At 36.8% G+C, this 25,068-nt stretch overlaps 1 protein-coding gene and 1 non-coding gene across 3 annotated transcripts in view; both read right to left on the bottom strand.

Moving 5' to 3' along the window:
- The window catches only part of COL4A5 (collagen type IV alpha 5 chain), a 226,166-nt gene that overhangs the window by 30,507 nt on the left and 170,591 nt on the right, over positions 1–25,068 (bottom strand). For both annotated transcript variants that reach the window (XM_065900585.1, XM_065900587.1), the window contains exons 31-36: positions 23,578–23,745; positions 22,641–22,730; positions 21,999–22,148; positions 20,536–20,634; positions 19,054–19,143; positions 18,514–18,653 (exon numbers count right to left, since the gene is read on the bottom strand). In XM_065900585.1, the coding sequence (XP_065756657.1) occupies positions 18,514–18,653; positions 19,054–19,143; positions 20,536–20,634; positions 21,999–22,148; positions 22,641–22,730; positions 23,578–23,745 (737 nt within the window). The remainder of the gene's footprint in view (positions 1–18,513; positions 18,654–19,053; positions 19,144–20,535; positions 20,635–21,998; positions 22,149–22,640; positions 22,731–23,577; positions 23,746–25,068) is intronic.
- LOC136143127 (small nucleolar RNA U3) lies at positions 2,394–2,604 on the bottom strand. Its single transcript, XR_010657836.1, has one exon. It is a non-coding gene; the product is annotated as a small nucleolar RNA U3 (small nucleolar RNA).

Here is a 25,068-nt window from a genome sequence, read left to right as displayed (position 1 = left end):
ATTATAAATCAAATATCTAGCATATTTTTACACATATAATAGGTATACAATTGACTTTTGGATTGAACTGGTTCCAGCTTAGGTACTTACACAGAAAAGCTTTGAATAAACTATCATAATTCTTCTTGTTATTGATGAACCAATGACATATATCAAAATTAAAAAAAACAAGAAGAAAATTCCATTATTCTGTTAATGGTAAACATGAAATGCAGTAGATAAACTTCTGATTATTTATAATGAAGTATGTTAAATTCTACAAATAACCCCAAATTGTAATTTTGACCAGTTCTTGTTCCCTGATACAGTTCTTCTTACCACCGTATGGCCCTACTCCTTCAAACCAAGTGAACTGTAAAAAAGAAAGTAAATTTTCACTAGGACTTCTGAAAAGTACTACAATTTGCTAGTTTAAGTTTCATCTAAACTTTTATTATTCATACGCTTGCAGAAAAAATAATGAGCTTCTAAAAAGATAACCAAGAAGATAATGAAAAAGAGTACTCAGAAAATCAACAACCTGGCCAAGAATCCTATAAATCGCTCTGAGAAGGGAAAATTCTAGTCTACTAATACTCTCAGCAAAAGCTAGGCAAGACTTAAACCACACTTATCCATACACGTAAAGCACAAATATCTATATTTATTCTAATGTCAAGCTTTGATATAATTCTTTTTTTAATTTAGATATAATTGACATATTATATTAGTTTCAGGTGTACAACATAATGATTCAATATGTGCATATACTGTGAAACGATCACCATAGTAAGTAGTTAGTATCCATCACCATACAGTTATAAAATTTTTGTTCTTGTGAGGAAAAGTTTTAAGCAATTTTCAATATACAATACAATTTATTAACTGTAGTCACCATGCAGTATATTACATCCCCATGACTTATTTAATTTATTGTTAGAAGTTTGTACTTTTTAACCCCCTTCACCTATTTCACCCACCCCCACCCTCCCCTGCCTCTGGCAACTACCAATATATTCTCTGTATCCGTGAGCTTGGTTTTTGTTTGTTTTATTGTTTTGATTTTATTTGTTTTTAGATTCCACATAAAAATGACATCATATGGTATCTGTTGTTCTCTGTTTGACTTATTTCACTTAGCATAATACCCTCAAGGTCCCTCTATGTTATGACAAATGGCAAGGTTTCATTCTTTTTTATACACCACTTCTTTATCCATTCATCCATCAGTGGACATTTAGGTTGCTTAGCCATTGTAAATAATGCTGCAAGAAACATGGGGGTACATATATCTTTTCCAGTTAGTGTTTTCATTTTCTTTGGATAAATACCCAGAAGGGGAAGTGCTGGATCATATGGTAGTTCTATTTTTAATTTTTTGAGGAACCTGGATACTGTTTACAGTCCCAGAAACAGTGTGCAAGAGTTCCTTTTGTCCACATCTTTGCCAACACGTTATTTTTTTGTTTTTTTTGATAATAGCCATTCAAAAAGGTGTGAGGTAATATCTCATTATTTTGATTTGCATTTTCCTGATGATTAGTGATATTGAGAACCTTTTCATGTACCTATTGGCCATAGGTATGTCTTTTTTGGAAAAATGTCTATTCAGATTCTCTGCTCATTTTTGTGTGTGTGTGTGTGCGGTACGCAGGCCTCTCACTGTTGTGGCCTCTCCCGTTGTGGAGCACAGGCTCCAGACGCGCAGGCTCAGTGGCCATGCGTGGCGTGTGGGATCTTCCAGGAACGGGGCACAAACCCACGTCCCCTGCATTGGCAGGCGGACTCTCAACCACTGCGCCACCAGGGAAGCCCCTCTGCTCATTTTTTAATCAGATTGATTTTTTTGCTATTGAGTTGAATGAGTTCTTTATATATTTTAGATATTAACCCCTAATCAGATATATGATTTGCAAATATTTTCTCCCACTTAGTAGGCTGCCTTTTCATTTTGTTGGTTTCCTTTCCTGTGCAGAAGTATTTTAGTTTGATGTAGTCCCACTAGTTTATTTTTTTGTTTTTGTTGCCTTTGCTTTGGAGTCCAATTCAAAAACTCATTGCCAAGACCAATGTCAAGGAGTTTACCACTTGTGTTTTCTTTTAGGAGTTTTATGGTCTCAGGTCTTATGTTCAAATTTTTGATCCACTTTGAGTTGATTTTTGTGTATGGTGTTAAGATAGTGGTCCAGTTTCAATTTTTTTGCATGTGGCTGTCCAATTTTCCCAACACCCTTTATTAAAGAGACTGTCCCTTCCCCACTGTATAGTTTTGGCTTCTGTGTTATAAATTAACTGACCATACATGCTTAAGTTTATTTCTGGGATCTCTATTTTGCTCCATTGATCTATGTGTCTGTTTTTGTGTGAATACCATCTTGGGTTTTTTTTGTTTTTGTTTTTGTTTTTGTTTTTTAACTCTGACAGCATTCTCTCCCTCTTACTCTCCCAAAGGAAGAGAAGAACAATCATCAGTGGCTAGTGGCAGTTGCAGAAGTAACACCAAGAGCTGACTTCACACTCAGGAGAGAACGCTGCACCTCCTTCTCATGGTTTCGGGTGCTCTACACGTTCATAAAAACTTCTCTAGTAAAAAACTATACAAATGATCCATGAAAATATAGTCTTCATACTTTTTTGATTACTACAGCTTTGAAATATAGTTTCAAATCAAGGAGTGTGATGCCTCCAGCTTTGTCCTTTTTTCTATTGCTTCAGCTATTTGAGGTCTTTTATGGTTCCATACAAATTTTAGGATTGTTTGTTCTATTTTCTGAAAAAATGACACTGGAATTTTATAGGGATTGCACTGAATCTACAGATTGCTTTGGTAGAATGGACATTTTAACAATATTAATTCTTCCAATCCATGAGCATGTAATATCCTTCCTTTTATCTGTGTCTTCTACAATTTCTTTCATCAACGTCTTACAGATTTCAGTGTGCAAGTCCCTTGGTTAAATTAATTCCTAGATATTTTCTTCTTTTTGATGCAATTGTGAATGGAATGGTTTTCTTAATTTTTCTTTCTGCTAGTTCGTTATTAGTGTATAGAAACACAACACATTTTTTAATATTGATTTGGTATCCTGCAAATTGAATTTATTAGTCCTAACAGTTTTTTGGTGTGGTCTTTAGGGTTTTAAAAATATATAATATCATGTCATTTGCAAATAAGTTTTACTTCCTCCCTTCCGATTTGATTGTTTTTTCTTTCTTTTCCTTGCCTAATTGCTTTGGCTAGGACTTCTAATGCTATGTTGAATAAAAGTGACAAGGGTGGGCATCCTTGCTTGTTCTTAATCTTAAAAGAAAAGCTTTCAGCTTTTCACCATTGAGTATGATGCTAGCTGTGGGATTATCATGTATCGCCTTTATTATGTTGAGGTATGTTCCCTCTATGCCCACTTTGTTGAGAGTTTTATCATATGTGGGTATTGAATTTTGTCAAATGCGTTTCTGCATCTATTGTGATGATCATATGATTTTTACCCTTCATTTTGCTAATGTGGTGTATAATATTGTTTGATTTGCAGATGTTAAGCCATCCGTGCACCTCTGGAAAATTCCTCTTGATCATGGTGTATGATCCTTTTAATGTATTTGAGTTTGGTTTGCTAATATTTTATTGAAGATTTTTTCATCTGTGTTTATCAGTGATATTGGCTGTAATTTTCTCTTCTTGTGGCATCCTCGTCTGGTTTTGGTATCAGGGTAATGCTCACCTCATAAAATGAATTTTGAAGTATTCCTTTCTCTTCTATTTTTTTGGGAGAATTTGAGAAGGATTGGTGTTAATTCTTCTTTAAATGTTTGATAGAACTCACCAATGAAGCTGTCTGGTTCTAGACTTTTATTTTTTGGGAGATTTGATATAACTGAAAATGGAATATATCATCCCTAATGAGTCAAATTTAACATTGTGAAACTACCTAACAAATACAGTAACACTGTAAGACTAAAATGCCTTTTAACAAGCCTGAAACTAGAACTGCTTTCAAGGTCACTGTGCTGTATAACAGGCACTCCACGTAGAAATACGAGTCAAGTTGATACCTATTTTGCTGTTAAAATCCGAATTGGTTACCTAAGAGTATTTGGATCATAGCCATTCTCTACTATCTCTTAATAATAGAATCTCGCTTCCATTCCATGCTATAACCTAAGACCTGGAATAAAATATCAGGCTGACCTCAATATACAGAATAGAAGACATCAAAGTTGGTGAAAAAGCTAACACTGCTATTGTGTTCCACTGTAAAATTGAAGAAGCACTGCCAGTAGAAAAAAAAATAACACAGGACAATGAGCTGAAAATATTTGGTGAGAAAGGGTAAAAACCATACCCTGTTTTATGGCAAGAAGAGTATTGCAATAGTAGTCCAATCAGTTGGAAGTTGTGGTTCTCACATAATTATGAAATTTTTTTACAGTTCAATTTATATTTGGAGATTAAAGACACCATGAACCAAGCCATATATAGGTTCTTCTTTAGTTAGGAAATATTAACAATAGGGATTTAAAGAGTGGATGCAGAGATACTCTTATTTAACATTTTACTAAATGATATAGGAAAGGGAGTATAAAATAAGATCTTCAAGTTTGCATGCTACTTTCCTCTCCCAGGTAGTGAAATTTTAGGCTAACAGGGACAAATTGATAAATAAAGGCTCAAAGCTGCCTGAGCAGGCCAAAACACGGTACATGGGATTCAATGAGTATGTGTAAGGTGATGAACTTAGAGAAAAGGCGATGAACTTAGAGAAAAATAATATGAAGTAAGTTTATAAAATAATGAACCCTATGGTATCCTTTACCACCCAAGGAAGATACTACCTTAGTTGCTATAAGTCTATTCAGAAAATCTATTCTTTACGATTCAGTCTTGGTAAATTTTGTGTTTTAGGAATTTGTCCATTTCAAAGTTAACCAATTTGTTGTTGTACACTTGTTCATAGTACCCTCATAATCCTTTTTATTTCTGTAAAATTGGTGGTGATGCACCCTCTTTCATTTCTAATTTTAGAAATTTGAGTCTTCTCTCTTTTTCTCTTAGCCAACCTAGCTAAAGGTTTTTCAATTTTGTTCATCTTTTCAAAAGAACCAACTCTTGGTTTTACTGATTTTCTCTATTATTTTTAATCTCTACTGTATTTATTGCTGTTTTAATCTTTATTATTTCCTTCCTTCTGCCAGCTTTGGGTTGAGTTTGTTCTTCTTTTTCTAGTTCCTGAAGGTATGAAGGTAAATTGTTGACTTAGGATCTTTCTTCTTTAATGCAAGCATTTACAATAAATTTCCCTCTTAGCATTGCTTTTGCTGGATCCTGTAAGTTTTGGTATGTTGTGTTTTCTTTTCCACTTGTCTCAAGATATCTTCTAATATCCCTTGTGTCCTCATCTTTGTCCCACTGGTTGTTAAGAGTATGTTCTTTAATTTCTACATATTTGTGAATTTTCCAGCTTTCCTTTTGCTGTTTACGTTTTATTGTAACTGGAAAAGATAGTTTGTATGGTTCCAATCTTTTAAAATTTATCAAGACTTATTTTGTGGCCTAACATATGCTCTATTCTGAAGAATGTTTCTTGTGCACTTGAAAAAATAGATACTCTGCTGTTGTGGGCTGGAATGTTCTGTATAGGTCTGTTAGGCCCAATTGACTTTGCCCATTTAAAAATTGGTCTATTTGCTTTCTTATTGAATTATAAGAGTTTTTAAAATATATTCTGGATATAAATCTCTTATCTGATATATAATTTGCAAATATTTTCTCCCTTTCTGTGGGTAGTCCTTTCACTTTCCTGATGCTATCATTTGTAGCACAAAATTTTAATGTGGTTCAATTCATTTATTTTTTCTTTGTTTGCTTGTGCTTTTGGTGTCATATCTAAGAAATAATTACCCTAACCCAAGGTCCTGAAGATATATCATGTTTTCTTCTAAGACTTTCTGCTTGTCAATTTCAGCAAAAAAGCTATCTGGGATTATGATAGGGATTGTTCTGAGTCTGTAGTATGATTAGATTTTAAGAAGGATTAATGGAGGTTAGAAATATTATGCCACATTTAAAGAATAGTCATTAAGTTTAAGAGTTGAAGAAATCTTAGGTACTACCTAGTCCAGCTGTCTCATCTCACAGACAAACATTATGTATAGAGTGCTTTATAATTTACAAAGTGTATTTTTAAATCTAACTGAAGCCTCACAATAACTCTGTGCAATAGGTATAATTCTTTCTATTTTGCTGACAAAGTAGTGAAAATACAAAAGAATTAAGTGACTTACAAGGTCATGTAGACAGACTCAGGACTCAAAGTTCTGCCTATTGATTCCCATATTAATTATGTTTTTTGACTAACAAGGACACTCTCTCATAAATTGTGCCATCTGTAAAACAAACTACCATCTGACCTTTTAGCACTATCCTTACTTCTTAACAGCTCACTAATTATAGAATTTTTTCTTATGCTTGACATCCCCCAATCATACTATCATGTCTTCTGAAACTTTTATTCTACTCTTCCTTTACAATATAGGCAGGCACTCTTCATTTTGCATAACAGTATTGGACTATAAAAACGAAAATGCAAGATGAAACCATGTAAAGAGATTTTAAAAATCAATGGGAAAAATATGATCATTCTATGACCTGTAAAAGTTTTTCTCAAAACACTAAAATCCCTCTTCCTGTCAGTTATACATGTATAGAGAGTCAAGTTCATATGTTGATCATTTCAAATTCACTAGCTTTCTTGGCTGCACATCTAAAGTCTCTCAAATGGTGGCAGTGTCAACATTCCTTTGGCTGGCTATTTCATCTCTAACTCCATCTACATTAGATTTAAATTTCATTTCCAGTATTATCACCTTTCCTTTTTTTTTTACTGCACTTTCATCATTGTTGGTCAATTTTCTCTTTTGATTATCCATTTTTGTTAAATTTCAGTTTGGTTTATCAATGAGAGACAGAGGCAACACATCTACATGCTTTGCTGTCAATGCATTATGGGAACAATAGATTCACAGTGATGAATCACTGACAGAATTTGAAAGAAGTGAAATGACTGCTCACTGATCATGATGCACAGTAGATATTTACATAGTGGCTTAGGGATTGAAGAGCTAACGTATCATGGTAAATTAAATTTGAACCATATTGTTGTGGACTGATGCTATTTAAATAAACTGTGGTAACAAATTTGTGCATATCAGAACTGTACAAAGCAAGGACTGCCTGTGCCTATCAGAACTGAGAGGTAAAATCTTGTTTTTTAAATATGTCATCATTTTAAGATAAAATAATACCACCTGAAAGAAAGAGTAGGATACTTCAAATACATGATTTCCTGGTTTTGTCAGCTCTGCAAATGTCCAAATTTAGTGTAGATTTCCTTATTGAAATATACTTGTAGGATGCATAGAAAAACTAAGAGTTAGCCTCTTGCTTGAAGAGTTGAATATACTGTGGACACTGGCCAGTTGAAACATGGTTTTCTGCTGCCATCCATTATAGTTTCAGAGATGAATTATTATGGTAATTTTGGTTGCACTATATGGATGTTAAAGTTCACTCAGTTTAGAAAAAAATATGTATAAACAAATTTAGAAAAATTTTAAAATGTAATTTCAAATCAATGAGTAAAGAATGGAGCTCATAACAAATAGGTTTGGGTTATTTGGATAATTTATTTGGAAAAAAATATATAGTTCCTCACCTTGCAAAACATACAGAAAAAGTCAGATGGGTTAAAGATGTAAACATAAAGAACAAAATCATGCAAATACTGGAATAAAATATATAGGATTCTTTTTATAATCTTAGATATAGAAGTCTTCATAACATTCAGAAAACTATGCTCCTGATCTTTCCTGCCAAATCTGTTTCTCCCCAAATCTTTCCTATCTAAGTATGTAGCAACTCCATTCTTGCAGTTGCTCAGATAAAAACTTTAGAGTCATTCTTGACATCTCTCTTTCTCTCGTATTCCATACACAAATCTTGCTGACTTGACTTGGAAAATATCTTAAGATTCTGACAGTTTCTTATCACTTCCACTGCCACCACCCTGATCCAAGCTATCAACATCTCTAGTTTGTATTATAAATAAAAATAAAAATAAAATAATAATAATAAAAAGTGTCATAATTGGTCTCACTCTTTTCATCCTTACTCCTCTGTGATTTATATCCAAAATGAGAGCTGTGATTTTTTTAAAATTAAAGTACAATCATGTTATTCCTTCCACTTGTCCCTTATTTCACTTAGGAGTATAAGCCTTACTATGATCTATAAAGCCCTAGATAATCTACCCTCCATTACCAACCTGATCTCATCTCCTACTGACTTTCACCTCAATACTTGGCTTAATTCACACTAGCCTCATTTATATTTCTCGAAATGCCAGGGTCTTTGAATGACTAACCCCCTCACTGCATGAAGCCACTTAAACAACTGTTATCAGAGAAGCTTTTCCTTACTACCCTATTTTTAAAAATGTAACATTTCTCAGCAATTCTTATCCCCAAGCCTCACTCTAATTTTGCAATACCTTCTAACAAACTTATTTATTTTGTTTACTTTGTTCACTGACTAGATGTAAACTCCATGCAGGCAGTGAATTTGTTTCACTCATACTCTATCTCCAGCACCTAAAATAGTTCCTGGCACATCATACATACTCAATAGGTATTTTTTGAATGAATGAATGAGTGTAACATTCGTTTATGTTAAAATGTTAAACTTCTACTTGATGAAATATACAGTAAACACTGTAGTAAGACAAGCAACTGACTGGGAGAAACTATTTGCAACATATATAATAGACAATGGATGCATCTTTGGTGTTTATAAAGTACTTTTACAAATCAATAGGAAATACATAAGCAAATCCCCTCCTAAAAAATGAGGCAAAGAGTATGAATAGAAAATTTGCTGAGCAGATATACATAGAAGAAATCTCACCTGGAATCAGGAAAATTCAAATTTAAACAATGATATGCTACTTTTTACCCATTAGATTGGCAAAATTAGAAAGACTGATAATACCTAATAGTTGCAAAATGAGGAGAAAATAGAAAATTTCTTACACTGATCAAGGGAGTATCAAGCAGTAGAGCTATTTAATTAGAAAAATTTGCCAGTAACTATCAACATTAAAAAGGAATATACAGGTTTCTGCACACCATACCAGAGCTGAGGTGTTGGCACAGTTATTTCCCAGGAGGAACTCTGGTCTGAAGGGCCAGGTGCAAGAACTCTGCATGCGGCCCCCTGTGAGCAAGGGAAGCCAAACTAAGCAACAAGGGAAAAAAAGTTAGACACTCCACGAGAAAATGAGGAAAAGCAGCAATTAGAGGAAGACCTTCAAGATGGCAGAAGAGAAAGACGTGGAGATCACCTTCCTCCCTACAAATACATCAGAAATACATCTACATGTGGAACAGCTCCTACAGAACACCTACTGAACGCTGGCAGAAGAAACTCCCCACGTACCTGGGTAGGGCAAAAGAAAAAAGGAAAAACAGAGAAAAAAGAATAGGGACGAGACCTGTCCCTTGGGGAGGAAGCTGTGAAGGAGGAAAAGTTTCCACACACTAGGAAGCCCCTTCACTGGTGGAGGTGGGGGATGGCAGGGGGAAGCTTCAGAGCCACGGAGGAGAGCGCAGCAACAGGGGTGCAGAGGGCAAAGTGGAGAGATTCCCACACAGAGGATCGGTGCCGACCACCACTCACCAGCCCGGGAGGCTTGTCTGCTCACCCACCAGGGTGGGTAGGGGCTGGGAGCTGAGGCTCGGGCTTCGGAGGTCAGATACCACGGACAGGACTGGGGTTGGCCACGTGAAGACAGCCTGAAGGGGGCTAGTGAGCCAGAACTGGCCGGGAGGGAGTCAGGGAAAAAGTCTGGACCTGCCTAAGAGGGAAGAGACCGTTGTTTCGGGGTGTGCAAGGAGAGGGGATTCACAGCACCGCCTAAACGAGCTTTGGAGACGGGCGCGAGACGCAGCTATCAGCGCGGACACCAGAGACGGGTATGAAATGCTAAGGCTGCTGCTGCAGCCACCAAGAAGCATGTGTGCAAGCACAGGTCACTATCCACACCACCCCTCCCAGGAGCCTGTGTAGCCTGCCACTGCCAGGGTCCCGTGATCCAGAGACAACTTCCCAGGGAGAACAAATGGCACGCCTCAGGCTGGTGCAAAGACATGTGTGCCTCTGCCACCGCAGGCTCGCCCCGCATTCCGTACCCCTCCATGCCCACCTCGGGCTGAGTGAGCCAGAGCCCCCTAATCAGCTGCTCCTTTAACCCCGTCCTGTCTGAGCGAAGAACAGATGCCCTCAGGTGACCTACATGCAGAGGTGGCGCCAAATTCAAAGCTGAACCCCAGGAGCTGTGTGAACAAAGAGAAAGGGAAATTTCTCCCAGCAGCCTCAGGAGCAGCGGATTAAATCTCCACAATCAATGTGATGCACTCTGCATCTGTGGAATACCTGAATAGACAACAAATCATCCCAAAATTGAGGCGGTGGACTTTGGGAACAATGATATATATATATTTTTCCTTTTTCTCTTTTTGTGAGTGTGTATGTGCATGCTTCTTTGGGTGAGGTTGTCTGTAGAGTTTTGCTTTTACCATTTTTCCTAGGGTTCTGTCTGTCCGGTTTTTTTTTTTTTTTTTTTTTTTTATGCGTTACGCGGGCCTCTCACTGTTGTGGCCTCTCCCGTTGCGGAGGACAGGCTCCGGACGCGCAGGCTCAGCGGCCATGGCTCACGGGCCCAGCCGCTCCGCGGCATGTGGGATCTTCCCAGACCGGGGCACGAACCCGTGTCCCCTGCATCGGCAGGCGGACTCTCAACCACTGCGCCACCAGGGAAGCCCTGTCCGGTTTTTTTTGTTTGTTTGTTTTGTTTTATTACTTTTTAATTGTTTGTATTTTTAATAATTATTTATTATTTTAATAACTTTATTTTATTTTTTCATTCTTTCTTTCTTTTTTTCTCCCTTTTCTTCTGAGCCGTGTGGCCGACAGGGTCTTGGTGCTCCGGCTGGGTGTCAGGCCTGTGGCTCTGAGGCGGGAGAGGCGAGTTCAGGACTTTGGTCCACCAGACACCTCCAGCTCCACGTGATATCAAACGGTGAAAGCTCTCCCAGAGATGTCCATCTGAACACTAAGACCCAGGTACACTCAATGACCAGCAAGCTACAGTGCTGGACACCCTGTGCCAAACAACTAGCAAGACAGGAACACAACCCCGCTCATTAGCGGAGAGGCTGCCTAAAATCATAATAAGGTCACAGACACCGCAAAACACACCACCAGACACGGACCTGCCCATCAGAAAGACAAGATCCAGGCTCACCCACCAGAACACAGGCGCAAGTCCCCTTCACCAGGAAGCCTACACAACCCAATGAACCAACCTTAGCCACTGGGGGCAGATACCAAAAACAATGGGAACTACTAACCTTCAGCCTGCAAAAAGGAGACCCCAAACACAGTAAGTTAAGCAAAATGAGAAGACAGAGAAACATACAGCAGATGAAGAAGCAAGGTAAAAACCCACCAAACCAAACAAATGAAGAGGAAATAGGCAGTCTACCTGAAAAAGAATTCAGAGTAATGATAGTAAACATGATCTAAAATCGTGGAAATAAAATGCAGAAAATACAAGAAACGTTTAACAAGGACCTAGAACTAAAGAGCAAACAAACAATGATGAACAACACAATAAATGAAATTAAAAATTCTCTACAAGGAAACAATAGCAGAATAACTGAGGCAGAAGAACGGATAAGTGACCTGGAAGATAAAATAGTGGAAAAAACTACCATAGAACAGAATAAAGAAAAAAGAATGAAAAGAATTACAGACGGTCTCAGAGAACTCTGGGACAACGTTAAACGCACCAATATTCGAATTATAGGGGTCCCAGAAGAAGAAGAGAAAAAAAAGGTGACTGAGAAAATATTTGAAGAGATTATAGTTGAAAACTTCCCTAATATGGGAAAGGAAATAATCAGTCAAGTCCAGGAAGTCCAGAGAGTCCCATACAGGCTAAATCCAAGGAAAACATGCCAAGACACATATTAATCAAACTATCAAAAATTAAATACAAAGAAAACATATTAAAAGCAGCAAGGGAAAAACAACAAATAACACACAAGGGAATCCCCATAAGGTTAACAGCTGATCTTTCAGCAGAAACTCTGCAAGCCAGAAGGGACTGGCTGGACATATTTAAAGTGATGAAAGGGAAAAACCTACAACCAAGATGACTCTACCCAGCCAGGATCTCATTCAGATTCGACAGAGAAATTAAAACATTTACAGACAAGCAAAAGCTGAGAGAATTCATCACCACCAAACCAGCTTTACAACAAATGCTAAAGGAACTTTTTTAGGCAGGAAACACAAAAGGAGGAAAAGACCTACAATAACAAAAGCAAAACAGCTAAGAAAACAGTAACAGGAACATACATATTGATAATTACCTTAAATGCAAATGGATTAAATGCTCCAAACAAAATACATAGACTGGCTGAATGGATACAAAAACAAGACCTGTATATATGCTGTCTACAGGAGACCCACTTCAGACCTACGGACACATACAGACTGAAAGTGAGGGGATGGAAAAAGATATTCCATGCAAATGGAAATCAAAAGAAAGCTGGAGTAGCAATTCTCATATCAGACAAAATAGACTTGAAGATAAAGACTATTACAAGAGACAAAGAAGGACACTACATAATGATCAGGGGATCAATCCATGAAGAAGATGTAACAATTGTAAATATTTATGCACCCAACATAGGAGCACCTCAATATGTAAGGCAAATGCTAACAGCCATAAAAAGGGAAATCGACAGTAACACAATCATAGTAGGAGACTTTAACACCCCACTTTCACCAATGGACAGACCATCCAACATGAAAATAAATAAGGAAACACAAGCTTTAAATGATACATTAAAGAAGATGGACTTCATTGATATTTATAGGACATTCCATCCCAAAACAACAGAATTCACTTTCTTCTCAAGTGCCCATGGAACATTCTCCAGAATAGGTCATATCTTGGGTCACAAATCAAGCCTTGGTAAATTTAAGAAAATTGAAATCATATCAAGTATGTTTTCCAACCACAACGCATTGAGACTAGATATCAATTACAGAAGAAAATCTGTTAAAAATACAAACACATGGAGGCTAAACCTTACACTACTAAATAACCAAGAGATCACTGAAGAAATCAAACACGAAATAAAAAAACACCAAGAAACAAATGACAATGAAAACACGATGACCCAAAACCTAAGGGATACAGCAAAAGCAGTTCTAAGAGGGAAGTTTATAGCAATACAATCCCACCTCAAGAAACAAGAAAAACCTCAAATAAACAACCTAATCTTACACCTAAAGCAATTAAAGAAAGAAGAACAAAAAACCCCCAAAGTTAGCAGCAGGAAAGAAATCATAAAGATCAGATCAGAAATAAATGAAAAAGAAATGAAGGGAACAATAGCAAAGATCAATAAAACTAAATGCTGGCTCTTTGAGAAGATAAGCAAAATTGATAAGCCATTAGCCAGTCTCATGAAGACAAAAAGGGAGAAGACTCAAATTAATAGTATTAGAGGGCTTCCCTGGTGGCGCAGTGGTTGAGAATCTGCCTGCTAATGCAGGGGACACGGGTTTGAGCCCTGGTCTGGGAAGATCCCACATGCCGCAGAGCAACTAGGCTCATAAGCCACAACTACTGAGCCTGCGCGTCTGGAGCCTGTGCTCCGTGACAAGAGAGGCCGTGATAGTGAGAGGCCCGCGCACTGCAATAAAGAGTGGCCCCTGCTTGCCACAACTAGAGGAAGCCCTCGCACAGAAATGAAGACCCAACACAGCAAAAATTAATTAATTAATTAATTCCTACCCCCAACATCTAAAAAAAAAAAGATCCTTTAAAAAAAATAGTATTAGAAATGAAAAAGGAGAAGTCACAACTGATACTGCAGAAATATAAAGGATCATGAGAGAATACTACAAGCAACTATATGCCAATAAAATGGACAACCTGGAAGAAATGGACAAATTCTTAGAAAAGCACAACTTTCCGAGACTGAACCAGGAAGAAATAGAAAATATAAACAGACCAGTCACAGGCACTGAAATTGAGATTGTGATTAAAAATCTCCCAACCAACAAAAGCCCAGGACCAGATGGCTTCACAGGCAAATTCTATCAAACATTTAGAGAAGAGCCAACAGCTATCCTTCTCACACTCTTCCAAAAGATAGCAGGGGGAGGAACACTCCCAAACTCACTCTACGAGGCCACCATCACCCTGATACCAAAACCAGACCAAGATGTCACAAAGAAAGAAAACTACAGGCCAATATCACTGATCGACATAGATGCAAAAATCCTCAACAAAATACTAGCAAAGAGAATCCAACAGTACCTTAAAAGGATCATACAACATGATCAAGTGGGGTTTATCCCAGGAAGGCAAGAATATACAATGGAGAAAATACAGCCTCTTCAATAAGTGGTGCTGGGAAAACTGGACAGCTACATGTAAAAGAATGAAATTAGAACACTCCCTAACACCATACACAAAAATAAACTCAAAATGGATTAAAGACCTAAATGTAAGGCCAGACACCATAAAACTCTTAGAGGAAAACATAGGCAGAACACTCTATGACATAAATCACAGCAAGATCCTTTTTGACCCACCTCCTAGAGAAATGGAAATAAAAACAAAGATAAATAAATGGGACCTAATGAAGCTGCAAAGCTTTTGCACAGCAAAGGAAAACATAAAGAAGACGAAAAGACAACCCTCAGAATGGGAGAAAATACTTGCAAATGAAGCAACTGACAAAGGATTAATCTCCAAAATTTATAAGCAGCTCATGCAGCTCAATATCAAAAAAACAAACAACCCAATCCAAGAATGGGCAGAAGACCTAAACAGACATTTCTCCAAAGAAGATATACAGATCGCCAACAAACACATGAAAGGATGCTCAACATCACTAATCATTAGAGAAATGCAAATCAAAACGACAACGAGGCATCAACTCACACCAGTTAGAATGGCCATCATCAAAAAATCTACAAACAATAAATGCTGGAGAGGGTGTGCAGAAAAGGGAACCCTCTTGCACTGTTGGTGGGAATGTAAATTGATACAGCCACTAGGGAGAAAAGTATGGAGGTTCCTCAAAAATCTAAAAATAGAACTACCATACGACCCAGGAATTCCACTACTGGGCATATACCCCGAGAAAACCATAATTCAAAAAGAGTTATGTACCACAATGCTCACTGAAGTTCTATTTACAATAGCCAGGACATGGAAGCAACCCTAAGTGTCCATCGACAGATGAATGGATAAAGAAGATGTGGCACATATATACAATGCAATATTACTCAGCCATAAAAATAAATGAAATTGAGTTATTTGTAGTGAGGTGGATGGACCTAGAGTCTGTCATACAGAGTGAAGTAAGTCAGAAAGAGAAAACAAATACTGTATGCTAACACATATAAACAGAATCTAAAAAAAAAAATGGATGTGAAGAACCTAGGGGCAGGACAGGAATAAAGACGCTGATGTAGAGAATGGACTTGAGGACACGGGGAGGGGGAAGGGTAAGCTGGGATGAAGTGAGAGAGTGGCATGGACTTACATATACTACCGAAGATAAAATAGATAGCTAGTGGGAAGTAGCCGCATAGCATAGGGAGATCAGTTTGGTGCTTTGTGACCACCTAGAGGGCTGGGATAGGGAGGGTGGGAGGGAGATGCAAGAGGGAGGAGATATGGGGATATATGTATATGTATAACTGATTCACTTTGTTATAAAACAGAAACTAACACACCATTGTAAAGCAATTATACTCCAATAAAGATGTAAAAAACAAAAAGGCATATGTATGCTGGATTCCAGCAAATCTATTCAGAATTTATTCTATGGCAATATTTACCAAATAATCTTAAGATATTTATGTAGATATGGATAAGAATTTCAGTGCAACATATGTTTGTAATCATGAAAATATAGAAACAACTTCAGTACTAATAATAGGTTAGATTATTTATGGCTAACCTAAACAGAAAATACTTTATAATTATGAAAAAGAATGAGGTGTACATTTATAAGCTGATAAAGAAAGTATGCTAAGATCTACAAACTATGACCACTAGGTCCAGAGCAGATATATAGTATTTAATATGATATCATGCATATAAATAAAAATATAACTTCCATTCAAAGATGCCACATCATTCCATGCATCAATAACTGAGGGAAAAATGCTTCTAATTATCATCGTAAGATGTTTCCCATTGTAAGATGCACCTCAATATCAGAGATTTTGAATTGTACAAAACTGAGTCTTAAAATTGATGAAATACCTATCATATATACAAACATATATATGCGTAAAAAGCCTTTTCTGTACAAATACATGAGGAACTACTAAACATGGTTACCTTGGGGAAGAACTGTGGATTTGGAGTATGTAAATGTGTGGAAAGAAGAGTTCTCATTTTACATCATTTCATACTGGTTGATTTTATTTTTATTGATTTATACCATTATACATAAAAGTTTCATGTGTACAACATTATATTTCTACTTCTGTATACACTACGGTGTGCTGGTTGATTTTTAAAATCAATCTAATTTGTTACTATTAATATAAAAACTTAAAAAGACAAAAATTGAAATGCACATATCTTTTGACCCAGCAATTTCACTTTTAAGAATCTCTACAGTATAAATAATTGTACATGTTTCCACAGATATGTGTAAGAATGTTCATTATGATATGAATTGCAACAGAAGTAGGATATCATGCAGCCATTAACCATGATGTACACTGAGGAAGAAAACTGATTAAGATATACTGAAAGAAGAAATATTAAAAGGCATAAGTGATAAGGTAACATACAGAATAGTGTGTATTCTATGATTCTACATATGCACAAAGTATAGAAAAAACAAAATTCTGTGTGTATATATGTGTGTGCGCGTGTGTGTGTGTGTGTGTGTGTGTGTATTGAGAGAAAGAGAGAGAGAAAGAGAATATGTTGCAAGGGATTCAAATTTACACACCAACTATTAACAGTGGATTCTATGGGGAAGGGAATGGAATAAAGAAGACGTGTTATAAAGGAGATTTTCACTTTTGCCCTTGATATGTCTGTATTATTATTTTTAGTAAAATATGTGTTCATGTATTACTGATAAAATTTAAATAGAAAAAATTAAGATTCATTTCAATAAACTTTATACTGTTAATCCACAATTAATATGCAGAAATTTCTCTTGATTACTTCTTAAAATAAGTTGATGGACTGGGCAATCAAAAGATATTCTTTTTGGGGACTTCCCTGGTGGTCCAGTGGTAAAGAATCCGCCTTACAATGCAGGGGACACGGGTTCGATCCCTGGTTGGGGAACTAAGGTCCCACATGCCGCAGGGCAACTAAGCCCATGTGCCACAACTACAGAGCTTGCGTGCCTCAATGAGAGAGGCTGCGTGCCACAAACTACAGAGCCCACGTGCCCTGGAGTCCGCGCACCACAACTAGAGAGAAGCCTGCGTACCCCAACGAAGAGCCTGCGTGCTGCAACAAATAAAAGATCCCGCATGCCACAACTAAGACCTGATGCAGCCAAAAAAAGAAAGAAAATAAATACAGTCTTTTTGTATACTATTAAAAAGAAATTATCTTTAAAATGTTATTCAATAAATTCTTATCTCAGTGGGAACTTTCATGGAAGTTGAGCAACACAATTCCTTTTCTAATACTCTCAGATTTTGTGTTGTAACTGAATGATTAAACATCGTTATAAGACAAACAATTCACTGGGAGAAAATACTTGCCACATATATATTAGTCAATGGATAGCTCTCTGCTAGTCATAAAATACTTCTGCAAATCAGTAGCAATTACTACCTTTTTACATGGAATTAAGCAGTTATCAAACATTTGTGAGTCCAGTGATTCTTAAACAAGTTCTAGATTTGATTGCTTGAGAAATACCACCAAAGTTTTCACACTGACTAGGGACAGAGAGAGATATGTAAAACTGTTTTCAGAGAACCACCTCAGATATGCAGTTAAGAATACTACTGCACCTTCATTAATTTTATAAGTTACTTTGCCTATAAGCCTCTTCAAATTAGTTAATAATAATATTAGGACAAAGACCAACAACTCCATCACTAAAAAGGAAAAAAAAAACCCAAACTAGGCAGAAATATGCTTTTGGGTTACTGAAACATGCTCAAAGAGTAAGATAGAGGGAAAATAAAGAAATCAGAAAGATTTCCCCCCCTTTTTTTGGACTGTCTGCAAACCTAAAATATATCTCCTTACAATATAGGAGAAAAGAGAAGGAATGAACTTCTTGCCCAGACTATACCATGTCATTCTATAGTTTGTTTAAGTAAGAATTAGGAACGAGTACAATGTTAAAGAAAAATCATATCTGCTCAGGCATATACCTGAGGAGGATTACCTTTGGGCCAGGAAGACCTGGAAGACCAATGCCTGAAATACCAGGATCACCTTTATCTCCTTTCTGTCCAGGTAATCCCGGGGATCCAGATTGTCCAGGAACTCCAGGAGGTCCAGGAGACCCTTTTGCACCCTGGGGGCCTGTTAGAAATATGTAATATGCAGTCTTTTACAAAATATTGTTTGTGGGATATATATGATGCACATGACCAAACAAAAGGACTTTTAAAAAGAATTCTGCAAATTCTGATATATATAATAATGAGCTTTACAACCAGGATTATATAAAAGCCTATTTTTCAAGGAAGTTTAAGTGAAAGGGTATGCTGGAGAAAACAATGTAAGTTTGTGAATTCTTTCCAAAGCTCTGTCTCTTAATTCGCATTTCAAATATTCGGGTAATGAGAGAGCTCTACCCACTGACTGCCTTAGATATTGTCTCTGTTTGACTCTATCAACACCAGTCTCATTTCTAATAACAAAGATAGTGAACCATCTTCCATTAATGGAACTAAATATTTGGGAAATTTTCATCACTCACCTGGAAAACCCATATCGCCTATGTTTCCTTTAAGTCCAGGAGGTCCTGTAAGTCCTGGCTTCCCAGGGAGACCAGGGTTACCCTTGGGACCTACAAAAGTCAAATTGGTAAAATTAAGACAACTCAGCAATATTAAGGTTTCCTGGTTTCCTGGTATGGGTTGTAATTAAAATGCAAGCATGAGATTGAATGGATGAAATCTTAACATATGATTAAGTTCCACAGATCTAACTCAGCATAAAACAGGTAAGAGTTACCTAAGAAATCTCTTTAGGAACACATTACAATATAATCATGGTAACAGAGGTTTCCTAATACAAATTTATTTTAAAAATGCAAAACTTTCACCAAGACACCTTGTTTCTTGCCCTAAAACTATTCCAATCACCTGAAATCTTATTTGTTGTTTGTGTATACGTAAGTACCTTACTATATTTATCACAGGTAAATCCAATATAAAGGGACTCTTTTTAAAAGATTCAGAAGTGGCATTCCCATGTAGAGCCTGATCATGTGAGACCAGAAGAGGAAAGTGGTAACCTATCATGATACACCCTCAGCACATTAGGCCAGGGATAGATAAGAGTTGATGGAGAAGTACTGGACTATCTCCCCACAACAGTCATGGCTGTTGTGCTTACACATTCTTCCCAGAGCTTAGATACTTGAGCTCTGTGGTGTCACCCAGGTATTTTCCAAGGACCACAATATTGCCTTAAATATTATTTTCTTTTATTTTTTCTTTCACACTGTCTTCCAGCTTGGGGAAGAAAATGCAAAATATGTGAAGGATAGAAAAGGAGATAATTTCTCCTTCCTACTACATCAAGGTAATGCAGTACAGAGTCCAGAACAGAATAACTGACCTAAAGGGCTCCTACAAAGATGGAGATGAGCTACTCTTTATTCCTTAGGGGCCCAACTAAAAGAAAATGGCTTAAGAAGCAGCAAGAAAGAGTTTTATTAGAAATAAGAAAAACAAATCCATGTTGACTGTAAGAGTGATTAATGCTATAACACATTACCAAGGTAGACTGTGAAATTTTTATCCCTAGAAACTTTTAAATATAGAATTGGCCGCCATCTGTTTTACATGGTTTAATGATTGACTTATCTGAAGACAGAGAACTGAGAAGGGTGAATTCTTCAGGCTCCTACCAGATAACCTGTCTTATTTACATATGCTGCAATGTATATAAATAAAACACAGCACCTTACTTGGATGTACTTCTGATTCTGCATACACACTGATGCCACAAAAAGAAGAAACTGAGCAAAGCAAAATATTCTACAAATCTTGTCTGTTGACACTTGGGCCAAATGGCAACATTTTTTTAAGGAGAGTTCCGTATCTCAGTAGCTACCCAAGCATATTGCCATGACCAGATTCAAAACATCATCACACATGATAAATACATAATTACTTTGTTCCAGGGTTCAGGATCAACCACCCAATTGCTACAGGTGGTTTATCATACTTACCCGATGGTCCTGGTAATCCAGGCTGTCCACTCAGTCCAGGTTGCCCTGGGTCTCCAGGCAAACCCTGATAACCTTTTGGCCCTGCAACTCCAGGAATACCTTCCAAGGATGAGTATAAGAAAGACAAGTTAGGCTGATATCATTAAATAAATTTGGTGAAGCAAGCTAACCAAACTCTGAAATATGAACGAAATACAGTGATATTCTGATATAGTATGAACCAACAGCACTGGACTCACTAAAATCCCCCACTTTTTTATTTAGCTACCATTAAGAATTGCAGAGCACTCAATAATTAAGTCACTTTCCTCTTTGGGCCTCGGTTTCTTACACTGTAAAATGAAGGAATTGGGGAGGATTATCTCTAAGCTATCTCTTAGATTCTATAACTATCTTTAATAACCCTGTATCACAGGCAAATACAGTTTACTGCCTCTGTTTTGCAGAAGGCATAATGGAAAGAGAAGAGAAGCCTTGAAAGAAGTAAGTCAAGAAAGGTATCTCATTTTAACAAGAATAAAAATTAGGTGGCTTTGCTTCTTTCATGATTGTATACAGTAATGCCTTAACACTCTTTTTAGAGGAGAAATCCCACAAGGTCCTGCTCATAGGGAAGCTTATAACATCTGTGTACACACACACCAGCACACACACTCACACGCGGACTGACAGTAGTAATGGTTACAACACAGAGTCACAAACTTTACTATGATCTGCAAATAAACATAGATAGTTTTTAAAGTTCCATGTTGTTTGAAAGACTATTCTATATAGATTGGATTGTGTTTTATTTATTGATCTGTGCTTATTCATATTTTCCGGTGCTTTGTTATGAATATATTATACTTTTATAAAAAGAAAAAAGGAATTTTAAATGTTAAAAACCTGTTACACTTCATACCTTATTTGCTTCTAATAAAATAACTGTAACAACACAGTCATTCCCTAGACCTACTTTCAGCGACCTCCCCCAGAGCTGAGCTTGGCTGTTCAAAGTCCAATACTTGTTTATTCTTCCAGGGTAGAATAACAATGAACTGTACTTAAAAGTCAAGCATGATGTGGATATCAAAACACTGCAGGGCAACAAAGTACCACTCATCCTCATCTGGTTTCAAGGCGAAAAAGTTTAAAGGACCAGCAAATTTTCCAAACACTGAAATCTGTTTTCCAAGTAATTCTGGCTATAGATCTTTTTTCTCTTGACCACATCCTATATACTATTTTCTGGAAGGCCTGAAAGTGACTGTCTATTTTAAAACCTCATAGTTTGTGACAGATAAACTACAAAGAAAATACTCAAACAAAAGTTGATCAGTGAAAATTAATTTTCATTACCAAAATTTGATGCACCTAACTGCCTTTTGTTGGTGAGCCCTGGATTACAAGTCACTTTCCATGCTATTAAAAATTAAAATTCATATATAGCAGAAACACATTAATAAATAAATGCATTCACTCACCTGGTAGGCCAGGGTCCCCTTTCTCTCCTTTTGAGCCCAGCAGATCTGGATCCATTGGTCCAGGAAGGCCTGGAAGGCCAGGCTCTCCTTTACTACCTTTCTCTCCTGCAGGGCCAGGAAGTCCTGGCTGACCCTGCAAACCATCATCACCTAAACACAACATGTGTGGGGAAGACACAACAGATCAGATTTATCCATCCAGGATTAATGCATATATAAAGATTATTCATATGTTACATAGTTGGGTAGGCCACTGACCACCCAAAACACTTAGGCACCTTATTTACTGTCTATAAATAACTCGAGTTCACACACACTTTTACACTCAAATAAAAATCTCTCTTCTGGGATTCTTGGACAATTACAAAGACTGTAAAAAGTAAAAATTTAATCCCTATATTCTGTTTTTTTTTTATTCTGTTATTTTGAGCTAAGCACTTACCATGTTTCATAGTATTCAAGCTAAGCATACCACCAAACTTAAAACAGTATCTATTTAAATGTCATGAAAATACAAGAAACAAAATACAAGTAAGCATTGCTCATTTTAAAGCAGTCAAATAAAAATATTCTATATTGACATAAAGTAAAATATTTAATTTTCTTTCTTTCATGCATCTGTCAGCAAACCCTGAATGTTACCTTTGAGACCAGGAACACCACTCCTGCCAGGAATTCCCAAAGGTCCTGTTGGGCCTGGAGGTCCCATCATACCCATTTCACCTTTGGCACCTTTTAAGAATATCGATAAGTATCTTTTACCTTTCCTTGACCTTGGAAAGATAAAAGATAAGTTTAAAGATGTCAACTGGAAAACTATTGAAACTTGGAGGGAAGGCACTAAGTTTCACCCCTTTCCAACTATTGTAACCTTAGTGACCACTACTGCCTATATCATTGTGGTAGTTAGTCTCTAAAGATGGTCCCCAAATGAACCACACTTCCTAGTATACACAGCCTAGAGCAGCCTTCTCCCCTTGAATTTGGGATGACTCTGTGCCTTACCCTTGACTAAGTGACACTGTATGACTCCCAATGCTAGATCATAAGAAGTCTTGCAGCTTCCATCTGTGGCTCTTAGTACACTCACTTTCAGTTTTGGGGATTCTCTCTTTTGGAAGTCAGCTGCCCTGGAAGGAGAGCAGCTACCCTGACACTAACATAACACGAAGTACCTCTGTGGATAATGAGATACCATGTGAAGAGGCCAATGAACACTCAGGTGTCAGAGAAGTAGATACTTCAACACCAACCACTCCAGCTGATGCCGTGTGGATCAGAGATAAACAACCCTGGCAAGCCATCCCTTAATTCCTGACCCGCAAACCTTGAGCAAAATTAAAAGGTTGATTTAAATCATTAAATTTTGGGGTCATTTGTTACACAGCAATATATAACTGGAGCCCTCAGACAGAAAAAGTGTAATGCAAATAGCAAAGTGAGTTTCCTACAATCAAAGACATTTAACACTTTTTCTTAAAGGACAGTGTCAATCCAGAGAAGTACAAGAGGATAATATACCAGAGTCATATTAGTTTTAATTTCCTGAATCCAAAATCAGGGAAGACTTAAAAATTACCTGGAAAGCCAGAGGCACCTGCTTTTCCTGGGAGCCCTGGTGATCCTGGGGGTCCCATAGGACCTGGTGCTCCAGGGATCCCTGGACTGCCTCTCTCACCAGGGGGTCCTGGAACATCAAATCCAGGAGGCCCTGGATCCCCCTTCTCTCCTGGTATTCCATGCAAGCCTATTTAATACAAACCAATATTAAGAAGTATTGAAGCAGTTTTAAGAGATGTATCTGGTTATTTTTCTAGCAAACAAGTGATAGAATCCTGTATATAACAAACCTAACAGTGAGTTAGAGATACTTTTGGCATCATGCACAGAAAATAACCAACAATAAAAGTTTAGGATTCTCAAGTATATTTCTCTAAGAAAGTGCTTCTGAAATTATTTCTCATGAACGATCAATCTTTTCTTAATTCCTGGTCCATCATGGACTATTTTTTTAATAAAACACAATAAAAATTACTAAAATACTAAAATTAAAGACATATAAAATACAATCCTACCTTTTGGTTATTATATTCAATAAATATAATTACATTGTCAAACTGCTATAAAAGTTTCTAAATGCTTACTCTCTATTTCTTCTAATTCCAGTGCAGACTGGTAACAAACAGTTTGCAATTCGACATTGGTCCATTGACCACACTTGGATTTGCATTGCTCTAAGGTATTATGAATTATAAAGATGTATTTCTGTAATCCATAAAAAGATTAATTACTGAATAAGTAAGTTACGTGGGCCCTTTTGACTTTATTTTGGCTTTGTTTTACATGTTGTTTTAATAATACATTATTATTAGTCTTTGTTGTTAACTTTTGTTTCACAGTAATCCAGCCAGGATTTTATAGAAAAAATATGTCATTGCAAAAATATACTCCAGGAAACAAGGTGGCTAAAAAAGAATATGTTTAGTGAAAAGAATTACACTACAAACATGGTGCAAGTTCACACTCCAATACCTATCAGCTACGTGACTTATTAAGTCACTTAATGTTGTTGGTCCTCATCTGTTAAATGGGGATGTGCCATAACTGACTGAAAGCTGTGGGATGAAACAGGTGACCATTCCAAGCATCCCTTCAACAATAAGACCTAATTTTATTACTGTTAAAGATTCACAGACAATTACTTTTATAAGAGAGCAAGACACTGGCATTTTAAGACCTGTTTGATGTCATATACCAGCATGCCTTTAAACTGATTAAATTCACTTTGAAGATTAGAGAATTCCATTTAGTTGGTACAGTAGTGATGATTCCAATGCTGTCATTTTGTAGTAAAACGATTATTAAAAGGGGAGAGATATTTTATATTATATTTATTAAATATGACGAGATACCTAATCATATGTACAATTATAGCCCTATATGAATCACTGTCTGTTGTTATATTACAGCCCAAGTAGTTTTTAATAGCTGAGTTTTCAAGATAACTAATTAGTCCTTTGAAATATGCTCCAAGAGAGCGGTTCTACAAAATAATTAAAAGAAACCAAAG

This window comes from Phocoena phocoena, chromosome X (assembly GCF_963924675.1).
Source record: "Phocoena phocoena chromosome X, mPhoPho1.1, whole genome shotgun sequence".
Taxonomy (NCBI): Eukaryota; Metazoa; Chordata; class Mammalia; order Artiodactyla; family Phocoenidae; genus Phocoena; species Phocoena phocoena.
This window is presented reverse-complemented; position numbering and strand designations above follow the sequence as displayed.